General features: G+C 38.7%; 1 protein-coding gene across 1 annotated transcript in view; it reads right to left on the bottom strand.

Moving 5' to 3' along the window:
- Positions 1-2,663: 2,663 nt before the first annotated feature.
- The window catches only part of LY75 (lymphocyte antigen 75), a 47,715-nt gene continuing 33,732 nt past the window's right edge, over positions 2,664-16,646 (bottom strand). Inside the window, exons 25-35 of the mRNA XM_061358643.1 lie at positions 16,369-16,595; positions 14,528-14,696; positions 13,194-13,355; positions 12,076-12,198; positions 11,420-11,614; positions 10,164-10,384; positions 8,859-9,033; positions 8,189-8,356; positions 6,834-6,956; positions 6,234-6,401; positions 2,664-5,249 (exon numbers count right to left, since the gene is read on the bottom strand). Coding sequence (XP_061214627.1) covers positions 5,065-5,249; positions 6,234-6,401; positions 6,834-6,956; positions 8,189-8,356; positions 8,859-9,033; positions 10,164-10,384; positions 11,420-11,614; positions 12,076-12,198; positions 13,194-13,355; positions 14,528-14,696; positions 16,369-16,595 — 1,916 coding nt within the window. The 3' untranslated portion in view covers positions 2,664-5,064. The remainder of the gene's footprint in view (positions 5,250-6,233; positions 6,402-6,833; positions 6,957-8,188; positions 8,357-8,858; positions 9,034-10,163; positions 10,385-11,419; positions 11,615-12,075; positions 12,199-13,193; positions 13,356-14,527; positions 14,697-16,368; positions 16,596-16,646) is intronic.

Below are 16,646 nucleotides of genomic sequence, written 5' to 3' on the forward strand. Positions count from 1 at the left end.
TGCTCTTTTCCCAAAGCTTAGTTCTTTAACATTGCTGAGTTCTTGCTTCAAAACTGTGTAAAGCCTGCTTAATTTGCTAAATAAGGACTTTACATAATTCTCAACAACAGAATTTTACTTACTTTTATGAACCTTGGTGCTGTGTACCCCACTGTGTCCCATACGCACAGCAATAGCCAACGCATAAAGGGTCCAAATTGTGATTCTGACTTTTAGCAACAAATTGTGATATTTGGTCTTTGTTTATTTGCAGTCACACGAAAAAAACTATCACTGACAGGCCATGAAATTGATTTCCTCCTTCAGAAATGTTTAAATGTGCAACACATGTCCCACGCCATAAGCAGATGGTGCTTTTGGTTTAAGGGAAAAATGGTAAGAAATGTAAGTGCATCAGGCCCAAACAGTGCTCATGCTTAAGTACTTGTCATTGATTTATATGTTAATTAAGTTACTGATGCAGCAGCAGTATTAAAATGAAAATGCTGGCTGGCCAAGTGGCAAATGCAGACTAACCTTTCCATGGCACAGCATCTTCAGAAACTGGGCAAAATTCAAGAGGAACCAAGCCCCATGCTGCTCCCTTTGCCCCAGAAGGAGCCTGTACTGATGGGAGTGAGCCCAGCCTCACCAGGAGGGAGGCCAATGAGTCAGAGTCACAGGTCAAGCTTAAGTGTGCAAAAACTTGTGTTTAACTGAAGCCGTAACAGTTTTTGCTTGGTGCTACCCACAGCCCAGCAGTCAGGCCGACTCCACTGCTCCAGGACCTGGAAAGACCACTTCACTTAGAATCATAGAATAGTTAGGGTTGGAAAGGACCTTATGATCAACAAGTTCCAACACCCCTGACATGGGCAGGGACACCTCGCTATAAACCGTATCACCCAAGGCCTCGTCCAACCTGGTCTTGAACACTGCCAGGGATGAAGCATTCACAACCTCCCTGGACAACCTATTCCAGTGCCTCCCCACCCTTACAGTAAAGAGTTTCTTCCTTATATCCAATCTAAACTTCCCCTGCTTAAGTTTTAACCCATTACCCCTTGTCCTACCACTACAGTCCCTAATGAATAGTCCATCCCCAGCATCCCTATATGCCCGCTTCAGATACTGGAAGGTTGCTATGAGGTCTCCACGCAGCCTTCTCTTCTCCAGGCTGAACAGCCCCAACTTTCTCAGCCGATCTTCATATGGGAGGTGCTCCAGTCCCCTGATCATCCTTGTGGACCTCCTCTGGACTTGTTCCAACAGATCCATGTCCTTTTTATGTTGAGGACACCAGAACTGCACACAATACTCCAAGTGAGGTCTCACGAGAGCAGAATAAAGGGGCAGGATCACCTCCTTCGACCTGCTGGTCACACTCCTTTTGATGCAGACCAGGATACGGTTGGCTTTCTGGGCTGCAAGCGCACACTGCTGTCTCATGTTCATTTTCTCATCAACCAGCACCCCCAAGTCCTTCTCCACTGGGCTGCTCTGAATCTCTTCTCTGCCCAGCCTGTAGCTGTGTCTGGGATTGCCCCGACCCAGGTGTAGGACCTTGCGCTTGGCATGGTTGAACTTCATGAGGTTGGCATCAGCCCACCTCACAAGCGTGTCAAGGTCCCTCTGGATGGCATTCCTTCCCTCCAGCATATCAACCGAACCACACAGCTTGGTGTCATCGGCAAACTTGCTGAGGGCGCACTCAATCCCACTGTCCATGTCAGCGACAAAGATGTTAAACAGGACCGGTCCCAACACCGATCCCTGAGGGACACCACTCTTTACTGGTCTCCAGCCGGACATTGAGCCATTGACCACAACTCTTTGTGTGCGGCCATCCAGCCAGTTCTTTATCTTCTCTGCTTCTCTTTCCTTACTCATCATCTTTAGTTTTTTTAGCTTAACTTTTTGTTTGTCATCTTGCACAATGGAATGTTTCTCCCAGCAAGCACAGCAATGCACCACTGTAGCTAAAAACAACCCTGCTCCTTCATCTGCAGTCACAGATTTCGGAGGTCTGGAATCCAGAGTTCAGATGACCCAAATTAATAAATCTCGTGCTTTAGTTGCAAATGTTACATCACGGGAAGTAGTTTAACTTTGCTCATGTTTCTGACTTATGTTGGAAGCCCTTATAAACTGCTTTGGAGTTAATTTGGGCCATGAGGTGCTAATGAACTACACACCTTGATTAAAAAAAACAAGGCAGCGAAGAATGCTCCCTTCTTGTGTAAGCCCAGAAGCAGCTTGATAAAAGCTAGGTATAACCACAGTCTGTGATAAGTATGATTTCTACTGCAAAAAGAAAGTTACTGACATTCTTTTTAAATACATCAAAGATTCTCATTACTTCTAAAGTCTGGTGTAGTTTTTTTTCTTTTACTCATGGTAACACCCATCTGCTTTCATTGCGATCACAACACCTCTGCTATGTACTTTTTTTAGCTACTGATTAATAAGCTGTACCTTTAGCTCTGATAACTGCTTCCATAGAAATAAACCCAGTGTAAGCAGTTTAGTGCTTTATTTCACTTTATTCGTTCAGTAACAAATACTGCTAAAGAATCTGTGTATTTCAAATAATGTGGGTTATTCACCTGCACTGAGTTGTGCTTACTCAAATAAGAATCACCAGTGATTAGACAACTTGGGTATGATGAAACAAACATGAGAAATGAGGCCTTACAAAATATTTACATCATTCATAAGAATAAAATATACATTTTTCTAATAAAAAGTATGTATCTGTGTATGCTGGAGAATTAAGAATTTACTAATGTCCGTTTTCCATTTCAGATTCACACCTAAAAATGCTCAAAGTATAAACATCTATAAAACTAGTAAATCTGAAAACATGAGAGTCTGTAAATAATTTTCCACACTTATTACTGTTAGAAAAGGACAATAACCAACACTTTTTTAATCCATTAAGTTAGAAGTCATTTGGCAAAGCACTTAGGTATATAAGCTCAACCTGAGGATGACAGGAACCAGGCTTTGTTACGTTTCAAACACTTCTCATACCATGGTAAGTTTAAGAAGGGGGTGAGCATTATTTTCATTACACAGTAACTAGCATAATGGCTACTTTTTCTACAAGTTACATCAAGAAAGAAAGAAAAGGTTCACAATTGTGCCCAAAGTACCAAATAAACAATAAAAGTGCTTACTTCTTTGTTCAGCGAACGCAAACATTGGCTCCATTTCTGTGCCCCTTCAGGCTGCTGTTCTGACAGAGTCTAACACGGTATCTACAAAACGTTCTCTATTTCTCAAGACAATTTATGAACACTTGCTTATCAAAATAGTGCAAACAGGAACAAAGGAAAGTGCTCTCAAGTTAAGTAAACTGCAGGGAGGGAAAGGCAGCTGGAACATCACGACCTCGTGCCATTGCTTCAGAGAAATCAGTAGTACTTTTCTCAGCACATCAGACCAAACGAATTCCTATTTCCTGTATCATACCACCATTACATGGGGAATGGATGTGGCCTTTTACACATCCTCCTTCGTAAAAGTGTTTATTCTTTGATTCATGCACTTAAAGTGTGAAGACTTTTTCAAAACATTAAATCATTAGAGTAATTAATATATGCAATTTTGTTTTCCCTTTTTCCCTTCATAGCTTTCTTTGGAGTACATAGAAAAGGCCACAGTGACACATCACATACAAAAATAAAGTTAAAATTTTAAGTAAAATACTCAAGTATATTTAGCATTTATGTGCACAAGTTTATTTACCATACATTCTTTCTGGCTCCTTCCCTACATATATCATGTTTCCTAGACAGATGACATATTTCACCTATCAAGTTAGTTAGGTATTTACTCCCAGTATAAATAAGGAAGTATTAGGGGAAGTAAATGTTGGGAGAATCTCATTACAGAACTAGGAACTATAACACTCTTGTCCCTGGGTGTCACAGTGCAGTGGATCATAATATAGAGCAGGTCTTTTGTGCTTTGATCTACAAGAAAATCACTCTAGTCTAATTTCAGAGTAGGTTAAGATGTACGATAGAATGTGGTATCTCCTCCTCTAAGTACTACTCCAAGTGCAGGCTTTTTAACCTTTAATTAATTAATACTTAGGTCTAGATACTGATTTTTCACTGTAAACATTCCTGCTATTTGTGCTTCCAAAACTTAGTGAAAGGAGCTGTGAAAAGAAATTGAGCCAATTACTTGAAAAGCATTTATGTCACAGGATAAAACATTTATGCCTTTGTTTTTTATAGGGCTAAGGCTTTTATTATATCTTGAGTTGTGCTTGTGCTTGCAGTAAGCCCTTAGTGGGTGTTTTTGTTAAGCCCCACTACCACCTGCAGGGGATAAGAGCAGTGATCTGCCAGCTCGACACAGTCTTAGCTTTTAAATACTCTATTTAATTTACTCCTAGATGGCATGGCTTTAGCTCAAGGTTTTCCTCCTAACTCTTCATACAAAATGTGCATTCTAAGGAAAATTCTTCTCTCACCACTATGATTCTACTTTTTTTTTGTGGGGGGGAAATCACAGCATGATCTTCCTCCACTGTAACGAGAATATTTAAATTCTAGTTGGTTGGGAACAAATACTTGGTTGCCTGATAACTCCCTGCTCCCATTACATCAAAATTTATAACTGTTAATTACAAAAGCTGCTTCTACAGGGTAATCCAACGCTAGCAGCAAAACCCTTATGGCATATCAAAATGGTGCATCATTTGGCATGAAGTTATCGATGGATAATTGTACAAGGTTACAGAATTCATGTAGCAATTTTAAGTGCATTCATTAATGTGATGTTGCATGAACTACTGTTGGCATTCTTCCACTCTCTCCAGTAAAGAGAGAGAACACTGTAAATTAAAAAATATCACTGAACTCTAGAAACCTTGTGCCGAAATGGCTGAGGCCAAATGTAATTACCATGGACTTGAATAAAAATTGCACTTGTATAAAAGAACAAAATTTACCACCTATTAATAACCTTCTTATTACTTTTCCAAAAAGAAGTAATAAACCATCAAGTAGCTCATTCCTTACAGCTTCACACAGTGAAGTTCATGCAAAATTGCCCAGAAGGAACAGTTTCTCAATAGCTATCTTTAGTGAACACATCATCAGTTTCATCATCATTCACCCCTCTTTGATAGCGTACTGAAGAGAAGGCACTCCAGTGAAGACGCTTCTTTTTATAGAGATACCAGACTAATCCGACCATGAAGACTAAGATAATTAGCAGGGCAAATGCTACAGCCACCCCGGTATGATTAGAACCTGTAACAGAACAAAACACAAATAGTTATTCTTTCAGAATTTTAGTAAGAATATTTTGTCATGGGCTTGATGCTTAGGTAACTATACTCTAATACCACACGCGTTTAGTTGAAGTTAAGGCAAACTGCTTCATCATATTAATAGTCTTCACATTATCACATGGGAATTTACATTCCCATATGAATCAGCATCTATTAGCTTATTTCTGATCATTCTGTTGTTAATTTCCTAATAATATTTAGGTTGGAAGGGACCTCTGGAGGTCAAAAAACCCCTATTAGTAAATGCTGTACTAATTCCAAGGTTTGTATAGTTCAGAAATCTAATGAGATCATGGACTCTCTTGGAGTGGAGGGAATTATGCTTCCCTCAGACTGAAGATGTCTTGCTGAGGTCTTCCTCAGCAACATGTAGTTTCCATTTCAGTGAATACATATACAAAATAAGAAAGATTCCAGTACTTCTCAGGAACTTGCTTAAAGCTCGGGTAACTGCTTGCTTTCTTGTACAGAGCAGAGCACGACGAAGTAACAGAAGGCCTGAATGAATTTCTGGAACTGCAGGGCACCATTTTCAGAAGCCTCCTCAGGACTGAAAACACAATCTGCAGCACCTGCTTACTGAGCATCTTAAAAGCAGAAGTCTCTCTGTTCCAAACTGCACCTACCTGCGAGAGAGATCCCCTGGTAAGAAGTGTCTGCAACTACTCTATGCACTCTTGTGAGTGGAAATTTCAGTTCTCTCCTTTACTCTTTGAGTGGATAGCAGGAGCCAGGAGAATTACTTTCCTAGCTAATTTGTCCCTGAATGCAATTTTATGGCAAAACAGCAATAGAAAGGTCTTGCTTAGGCAGAGGTAATTGACAGGTTCTTTTGTGAATTACACTTTCATTATTTCAACACAGACTTTTCCCACCAGAAAAAGAAAATCCTGAATATGTTCACTATAAAAAAAAGTCTCTGCTAAAATCAATGCTTCCGTACCTAAAGGAGCTTTACAAACCACTCTGCTTTGACTACGACTGCAGTCAACTTTGGACCACGTGCCAGTTGTGGACAGGATAACGCTGCAGTTTTCATTGACTGCTGCAGTTTTATTTTCCCAGTTGACATAATTAACAGATGAGCCATCAAGCCAGTTCAGGGACTGATCTGTTGGAGAAAAAAATTTTTTGCTTAGTTTAGATCACTAGAATATGTTCTAATGCTTCACAGTGTCATTGATAATCTGTTGATTTCTTTATGTTGCCAAAAGAAACAGAACTATCCCATATATTAAAAGCAATAAATATGAACACATCACTTTCAGCCACGCTTCCTCTCCAGACCTTTAGTGTTTGATTAATCACTAGGCATCAATGGCAGTGTTGAGGAAAATGCTGTACTCCTGAAGGGTGCCACAGGAAGATATTTAAGCTATAATGAAGTCCAAGGAAGGCTTTATAATGCTAAATGAGGGATTCCAACCTCAGCACATGTTACTGTAAGATATCAACACTACAAAACTGTATTCTTATTTGAGGACTTAGCATTTTTATTTACCATATGAAACGTTCATGCTCATACATGGTTGCTACTTCTTACCCTTAGAGCTTTGAGCTAGGCCAAGCCATACGTTCTTGGTGATGAGATCATTTTCCTTTATGTGGGCACTCACAAATGCATTTTCTTCAGCATCCACTATAGTTAGAAGAGTTGCTGAAGGATCTAAGGGGAAGAGGAAAAATTGAAACTTCAGATTTTTTCATGGTGCTTGTACATTGAGCTTTTTGTGGGAACAGTTACTACAGGAAAGGATTTGCTAATCTGGGCTTCTAAAAATAGCCTAAAGTAACCTGCAGAATAAAGACATAAACCTCCCATTCCCTAAAATACAGCATTTTATGCAGATGGCTTCAGATGACTGGTTGGTTATTCAGACAGGTCATAGAAAATAAAATGGGAGTAAACTTACTGCAGCTGTGGATTTCACACATGGAAAACATCAAATGATACACTACACTCAAGTCCTGTCAAGTAATAAACCCTTTTCAAAAATACAGTTGAACTAAAGCTCATCATTTTGCTGAGCTGAGTTAATTTCTAAATTGATCCCCTCATTGTGCCTCAGGTTTTTAGATACAGTGTTACAGCAATTAAGAAATAAGAGGGAAGAAAGGGTATACTGGAGACAGGCTCATTCTTTACAAGCACATACAAATATAAGACAGAAGCTTAATTTAGAGGAAGATCACTTTCTCTTTCAACTACCAGGTCAGGCAGGACTTGACAAAAAACTGCACCCAGGACTGGGACTACCTGCACCTTTTCTTTTTCATCCTACACAGAGTACACATCATAAGGTAATCCAATAAAAGAAAGCTATGACAGTCACTAGCTTCTAAGCTAAGCAGCTAATTAAAAATTCTGCACATGACACTGCTTAATATCATCTGCAATACAATTCCCCACACAGCTTCTCAAAGAAGAGAAAAAATTCTTTAACTTGAAGTAAAATCAAGGTTTTTAGTGATATTATGTGCCTTAATAGTATCTATAAAGTACATGTTTTGAACCATTTGACAGGTTATTAAGCTCCTTATTAGCAAGCAGCTAGTACAAGGATGTACAAAAGCACTACTAACAGCATTATATTCATTATAAAGTTAACTGTATGCAAATAAAAGGGTTTAATCCTTAAATTTCTGAGTCCTCTATCAACGCTATCTGCATTTTACTTGCAGATATCTGTGTGCTAAACAATCTGTCAGTACATTGCAACATTTTATCAAGAACCTTTATCAGACATTCAGAGATAAAGCTTGCTGTTACTTTTCCTAAACTGAAGATGATAAAAAGGTGAAGTATAACCAGTACAGGCTTTTTGGTTGTTGGGTTTTATTACTTTTAGAATAGTGGACTAATTATAAGTTGTAACGTAAGGAGGAGTCTAAACATACTCAGTTTCTGGCAGACTTTCTTCGCATCTTCCACATTATATACTGAAAAATTGTAGAATGCCATGTCAAATGCGTAACAATGATACTTGTGCTGCATCCATTGCAGAGTACTGCTAAGCTGCGGGCATCCTGGGGCTTTGCTCACTGGCTTTGGCTGTAATTGTCTTTCTGCAAAAACAATGAAAATTATGTTATTTCTGACGCAGAAGTTTTTGCATAGTCTCTTTGGAGTAACAGGACAGTATTAGTGACTACCTCTCCTACCAACAACCATGATTCAGTTAACTTTTGTTCCTCCTTCATATATCATAAGTGAATCTATTTGAAAACAAGCATGGGACAAGCCCCAAAAAATCTTGGGAACCATGTTAACATTTTTCCTACCTTTTAGGAAGGTTTGGAGTTTGTTGTATGCGTTTGGTAAGGATTTTGATTCAGGAAAGACAGATACAGTGTGATATACCACAGGTGCTAAAAAAGTGACCAGGATTGATTTACACTTTCACCACTGGAATAGACAGAATGAATCTCCCTGAAGTATTAAAAAAGTATTTTATCATCCTTGATAGACAATCATGTAGCATTTCAGCCTTCATTTGTAGTTCTAAATACAACATGTGTAAATAGAATAGATAGGAGAACTACACTAAACATTAAAAATAACACTTACTGTTTGGAGGGCTATAGCAAATGGCACCTTCAGCAACATTTGTACATTTTGTACGGTTCCAAAATCCTCTGGTGTCCAACAAAACACAGTTCTCAGTAGTATTTGAGTTTTCTAATTCCCAAGGATAGTAGTCAAAGTCGCTTCCATCTGACCATTCAAAATTAGCTTTACTTCCCTAGTTAAACAAAAAAAAACCCGTAACTTTTAAACCACAGTATATGGATGTGGTTTAAATCCTGGCAGCCATTAGTAAGTAATGTAGAAATGTTTACCCCTTGTAGATGGATAAAGTGTGGGTGGCCTCATTTTCTAAACCCGTACTCAATACAGGTACAACATGGTTTGTATTTTCCAATGAATTCTTAAGATAGAAATCCTGATTATTTGTGGGAACCGAGAAAATGTGGCATGTTTGTAAGAAATTTAAACTGGTAATGTGGCTTGTTTTATTCTATGGAGAACATTTTACTTAATTTCATCCTGCTGTTTCATTTAAGCAGTCTGCATTCCTCACTATGAACATCATTATGTTCCAAATTGCTAAACTGCCGAATGGCCTCAGTGAGTACAGGTGGGCAGCTCAGGAATGATTAGCTCCTACTGCAGATACACTGCTGGAAACCCACGACAATGAAGAGTCAATTGTCAGAAGTGGAGGGACCCATTCAGACCAAAGAACAGGCAGAGTCAGCAAAGGCACACATAATAATCACACACCTCTGCAGGGGGGTATTCCTGCCAGGTCTAGCAGCAATTAGTATGGGGAGCAGGGTAAGGGCCACAGGCTTTTGGCTCCAAGGTTAAATAGACAAAGGAGAAGGAAGATCTGCTGCTGCTTCCTCCTATGCCTCCTGGGAAGGAGGCATAATTTACTAGACAGCCAGTTCCTGGAGACCCAGTCCTGACCTGCACTAAACAGACTCCATGCAGCTTTGTCTTACTGTATTTGCAAATGGAATCTCATCCTGCAGAAGGCCATAAAATCTGGAGCCTCTAAAGGTAGTACTGTAAATTGCACTTTCTTGTCCTGCAAGGAATGACGTGGGACCATTCTATTATTTTAAAATGTCAAGGATTTGGAAAAATATCTTGTTGTGGCTACTTACACTAAAATTTAATATACTTTAACTTACGTTACACAGGGCTGAAAAAGTAGGTATAGTTTAGTACACTGAATAGAGATTCCAATAAACTGGAAAAAAGCATCAGAAAGTATTTCATATCTTGTGCAAAACATTATTTACAAGGCTCTGCTACTGATGCCACCAACATATACTATATAAGTACATGTAAGCATATACTCACATCATGAATTGACAACCCAAGCCACAGAGGATAGCCATCCTGCTTGACAATATCTTCTAGAAATAACTGCTGTGATTCACTGTGTACGCTTACTAAATCACTCGCATTTTGTTTGCATTCCCTCAGTGCTTCATACCACGTTAACTTTTTCTGAAGGATTCTGTATGTTCTGTTACCATGTGGAACAGACTCAGGCAACGGAGGCTTGTGCTGTTGGGGTCCTAAGCCAAAGAATAAAAAGACAAGTTCTGTGTACTTCATTCATGTTACCACGAACATACAGAAAGCATTAAAATCATTCCGTATCAATGCAACTCAAGCATTAAAGTGTGCATTACAAGCCGCCTACGAACATGAGCCAGCAGTGTGCGCTTGCAGCCCAGAAAGCCAACCGTATCCTGGGCTGCATCAAGAGGAGTGTGACCACCAGGTCGAAGGAGGTGATCCTGCCCCTTTACTCTGCTCTTTTGAGACCTCACCTGGAGTATTGTGTGCAGTTCTGGTGTCCTCAACATAAAAAGGACATGGATCTGTTGGAACAAGTCCAGAGGAGGGCCACGAGAATGATCAGGGGACTGGAACACCTCCCGTATGAAGATCGGCTGAGAAAGTTGGGGCTGTTCAGCCTGGAGAAGAGAAGGCTGCGTGGAGACCTCATAGCAGCCTTCCAGTATCTGAAGGGGGCCTATAGGGATGCTGGGGAGGGACTCTTCATTAGGGACTGTAGTGATAGGACAAGGGGTAATGGGTTAAAACTTAAACAGGGGAAGTTTAGATTGGATATAAGGAGGAAATTCTTTCCTGTTAGGGTGGTGAGGCACTGGAATAGGTTGCCCAGGGAGGTTGTGAATGCTTCATCCCTGGCAGTGTTCAAGACCAGGTTGGACGAGGCCTTGGGTGATATGGTTTAGTGCGAGGTGTCCCTGCCCATGTCAGGGGGGTTGGAACTTGATGATCATAAGGTCCTTTCCAACCTTAACTACTCTATGATTCTACAAGTTATCTTTTGCTACTTTGAACACTGTGAGCAGGTGATGGAGGAGTACACCAAACACAATTCCTCCTGATTTATTATTAAAATTAGTATTACAGAAGCGATGCACAGGCTGACCATATAGCCCAAGAAGGGCATGACAGCTGTAACGTGTTTCACTGGCAGCAAAACCGAAGCCTTATAGCAGGCACTACAGAAGTAGAACTTAAATTATGACCCTCATCCAACACTCCATTACTACACATAAATCTCTGCTACTTACCGCTTTCAATTTTACAGGCAAGAATACTGTACACATTATAGTGATGAGCATGCCAGCTTTGAGAATAATTATAAATATCCCAAAAGCCATCAAGATTTACACCAGCAAAAAAACTGTTCTTCTTTATGTTAGGTCTTCCCAGTCTCCAGTTATTGTAAGTCAGGTAAGTTTCATCATACCATTTGAGAACTTTATCTGTGGAAAACATTGCATATTTACTAAAATACTGGCATTATGTGTACAAATCTAATTTAACTTTGAATATATTAATGGCCTTTACGGATATTCACTTTGGAAAAAATGCAGTGATACTCTCAGTTACTGTAAATCAGTTCCATAGACAATGCTAAGTATGTTAGCATTACTTATCCAGGCCTTTTTACATTCTGTTTTCCAGGGAAATCAAATTTAGACTAAACAGAACATACTGGATCTAATTATCACTCAAACAGAAAGCATGTTGGGTTATTTTCTTCTAGAAGACAAATATATAAACTATAAATAATAAATATAAATAATATATAAATATATAAAACATTATTATAGGTTTGCATTCAGTTTGACTTCAGTTGTATACTGAAACGTGAACCTAATGCTGCAAACTTTGTCTCCAATCCAGTTATTAAGAAAAAAAAAACAAACACCTTAAATCTTACCACTATCATCATAAATCACACCCAGCCAGACCCACGTAGCCAGACCGCTGAATGAATGAAGCTGCTCAGTAACAAAGTTATTCTCTTCTTCGTCTCGAACACTCAGAACATATGCTTCAGAGTCTGTTGAAAATTTTTTTAATTACTTTCTTAAAAATTCACCTTTCAGTTACAAATTATTTTCTATGACTGTAAATGGTTATTAAAGATAGGCCAAGAATGCACAAAGGCCTTTATAACAATAACGAACATTGTGAAAACAATTTTTAGAAGGTATGTATTATCAACAGTGCTTCCCCTGGTTTTGTGGATAACTGAAAGACATCAGCTCCAGAGGTATCTGTGGGTCCTACTGCCACTTAGGTTATGTGTAGTAAAAATTCTCTGCACAGAACATAAAAATATCAGCAATCTTTCCTTACCTTCTTGAACTGCCTAGTAGAGGAACAGTACTAAGAAAATGACTGAACTGAAATCAATCAATGAAAAATTAAAAGTTTCTGAAGAGATGCATGTGTGAAGTGCCATAAGCAACGGTTTAATAGAAGAGGGAAGCTGTTCCTAAGTTTACACTTTGCTCAGGATGGACAGGAAAAGCCCATGTGCTTTTCTGAATGGGACTATTCTCAGTTCACTTACTTTGTTCACTTAAGTGTTCCACATAGCAAGGGAGAGAAAAAAAAACAACATGAAGTAAATGTGATCGTAAAGCCAGACTGTTGCCAACAGGATAAAATTACTCAACCAATTTAAAATCTACTTATTATAAAGAGGGGAAAAAAAAATAAAATCACCAACCAATCATGAAACCACGCACAACAAAAGCACAAAACCAAGCAAACAGCAAAACACCTTTCAGTTTTCTAGAGATCTCAGAATTCAACAGTTCCTAGCCATTTCTCTCTCAAATTCTCCTACCCATGCTCTGGCACGTTGTACCAGAGTAGTGCAAGGGCAAACACAATTAGGCACACAATTAGTGCAACACTAATGCACATTTCCAAATGCTACAACCTTTCTCAACACTCACTTTGCTGTCCTTGTAAGACAGTGACTCAGATCTCATCTCCCTGAAGCTGGTATGTCCATAAATATCTGTTGTATGACAAAGTACTTACTCATTTTCTTGCATAAATGATGAGCTTCTTGAGGTTTCATTTCTCTCCATCTATTTTTCGTTATCACGAATGTGTAACAATTGTTTCTAAATGATATCCAGGGTGTATTCTTAATCTTATGTGGGCACTTAACTTGTGTAGCTCGTTCTTTTTCAACCTTCTCTAAGGAAAGGAAAGACAACATGCAGGACATGACTCATTAATAACAACACATAACCTGACACACCACATACTACCTTCTGGTACCACTGAAAAACTTGCAAATTAAGTGCCATCCTCTAAATGTGCAATACATTTTTCCTGTTTCTTCACGATGGTGTTTTGTTTTTAACTAGCAACACCTACAGTAAGCATTATCAAAGAATACAGATGATTCCAAGTTTTTCCAATTGTTATGCTATATAGTTTTAAGAATAAAATCCCTACATGAAAGTGCTAAGTGTGGGCTAATAACTAAAACCTCAGACCACCTCTTGCATTGAAGGCAGATCACCATAACAAATCAGTGACTTAGCTGTCAACACATCTTAGTTCTATGGCTTTATCTAACACTTAAGAAGTCAGGACTCTTTCTGCAGTCCCTGAAAATGCAAGCACAAAATAGTTAAGAATGTCATAATGCCAAGTATATACTTCACTGTGACTCAGTATGTACAACAACAGCTTAACTGTATTTCCCTCACAGAAAAAAACAAAACCAACAAGCCAAAACAGATTATAATTGTCTCTCATAGGGAAGAAATCTGCAATCTTTCTTACTTTTCAGAAAAGGGCTGTGCTACATATGTATCTCCTCCCCAGAGATGTCTTCCCTACCTGTCTTGCTATAATTGGTAGACATTTAGTAGGGTTTTGTGAACTGCATATGACTTTAATGTACACCTTTCAATTCAATGTCTACCTGCTATCTGTCTTCTCCATGTAGTCATGTACCTCCTCCTCCCTGTATTGCCTTCCATGTCTGAAGAGATTTCAAGAGGTCCCAATATTAACATGTAAATAGTACAGAGGTAGCTGAATCTTCTCCCACATGCAAATGGGAGAAATTAGTATGCAACAATATTACAGAAACAGCGGAAAGGCAGAATCAGTTGGCAATATGAATAGTGCAGTCTAGCCCAATGCAACCATGCCAAATTAATTTATAAGTAGTGTTGATTAAGAAGAACTGGTTTGTGCCCTCTTCGAAGTTTGTTTCTTTTTTTTCCTGGCGTGCAAATCAGCCTGCCTGAGAACATGAGTTAAAAAAGTTCCAATTTTGAAGTTACAATCTGGAATTATCAAGTATGTAATGTGTAATTCAGCTTTTATAAATATTATGCTAGGATACATACTTTCTGATGCATAGCAAATAGCACCTCGATTTTCAGAGGAACAGTCAGAAGTTTTCCAGAAGCCATCAGTATCCAAAAACACACATTCTTCATTTGTTTCTTCATCATCTTCAGACCAGCGACTAAAACTAACTTGTTTCCCATCCAGCCAGCCATAATGTCTTCCACCCTAGCATTGTATAGGTAAAAGGGATGAGCTTACATAGCAAAAAATATTAGGTACAGAAAATGACATGATAATGACATGATATTGGCTAGATATTTACAGAGTCTCTGGTGAGAACTGTAAATGTTCCACTGTCCTCATGATCTGATCTGCTGCTCAAAATATAACAAGTGTCATTATTTTAAGTTTTTCAGTTGCAGAAAATACGAATTAGATGAAGTAGATGTTACATTATTCAAATGTGGCATCATTTGCACCTGCAAATAAATGGTGTATGTAATTATCTGGTGTTGGGAAATGGAATATCTGAGAATAAGTCTCAGCTACTTCAAACTGAGTTGAAAGTAATCTGTTAAATACTTAACTGATTTAATAAGTGCATTCCTGCCCTGGAGGATGCAAGAGGAATAAGAAAAAAACCCCACATGCAAGCACGCCATCCTTGAAGAGTCCTATATTTAAAAGTTTTCTTCAGGAAATCCCCCTGCTACTTTGTAATTTAATTCATCTCATATCTTTCTTTTGTGTCTGTGATTCCAGCACTGGAGTAACAAGTTCTGTTGACCACTTTCATTATAATTTCCTTTCATGTGACTTCTTAATTGTGCCCAAATAATGAAGTGTTGCAATAGTGAAAAGCCAGTGCATGCCCAAGTTGTATGCAGCAAAATTAATCATTTGATCTTCACCTACAGATGAAGATTCAAAAGAGGAGGGGAAAATAAGTTGTCTGGTTTCCCCCACCTTCACTAACATGAAATGCCCTATTCCTTTTAAAATACTCTCTACAAAGTATATATTTATACTTTGATGTATTTATACTTGATATATAGAAGTATGTATTTACACTTGATATATATATCAAGTTACTATTCCCCCTCTCTCCACTTTGCCTAGAATACTCAGTAGCCCAGTACTGACATAGGATGATCATAACATCACAGATGATGAGTGAGCACTGTTAAGCTTTCTGGGTAAGGCACTTCTCCAACAAATTTTAACTTTTTTCTTATTATGACCTCAAGACTCATGCTTGACAAAAAACATAAACCCTGAAAGCAAGCTCAAGCCATTTCATTAACAGCTGACAGAGCCCTCAATCCACAATGAAGATCTTTAAGAGGTCTTAAAAGCAAGCAGTACCTCTTCCATTGATTTTTCCAAAGACATAACAGTAGAAGAAAAAAAAAAAAAAGAAAAGCCCACTAACCAGCCTTAGGGAAGTCTCCCTCTAAACTATCTCCAGAAGAATTCAGTGATTTGTTTTGGAGGTTACTTGCCACTTCTAGTTTCTCCCTCTTAAAACAGATTTTGCATTGTCTTACTGTCAGTGGCAATGGCATTAAATGGCAACACTAATTACTTGTTCGTTAACGAGTAAGACAAAGATGATTCAATTATCTATGATGCTGCCACCCTACAAGATATCCTTTCACCCTATCATCTTTTAAAAGAATTGTCTTTTCATGATCCTTCCAGTGGGCTTCAACAACTATGTAACTTGGAGAACTGAAGATTTAGAACATTAATCTCGAGACCTTCCAGATGGTCATTCCCAAATGAAAACAGTTACCCCAGAAATTAATTTTTCATTGCATTTCTTTAACCTGGTTTCTATTTCACACAATTCTTAAAATTACCTTAAGCCACAGTCGGAGGGGAAAATAAAACTTACATCTCTGCTGAAGAGTCCAATCCACAGTGGGTAATTACGAAGGGCAGCCTGAACAGCAAGAAAAGCCTGCTGGAACTGATCTGTGATGCTAACCAGCTGCATCTGGTTATTTACACATGCAGTCATTGCATCACTCCAGGACAAATTCTTCAGAATTATGAAGTATTGAACATTTTGATAACTCAATGTTTCATTAAGGACTTCCTCTGTCTGTTTATCAGCAGCTCCTATGCATAAGAAATCAATCCCGTTACTAGGTGGTTAAACACTGGAATACA

Source organism: Neopsephotus bourkii, unplaced genomic scaffold, assembly GCF_033783945.1.
Source record: "Neopsephotus bourkii isolate Nb327-2 ecotype Australia unplaced genomic scaffold, CSIRO-AGI_Nbou_v1 NB_951, whole genome shotgun sequence".
NCBI classification, from domain to species: Eukaryota; Metazoa; Chordata; class Aves; order Psittaciformes; family Psittacidae; genus Neopsephotus; species Neopsephotus bourkii.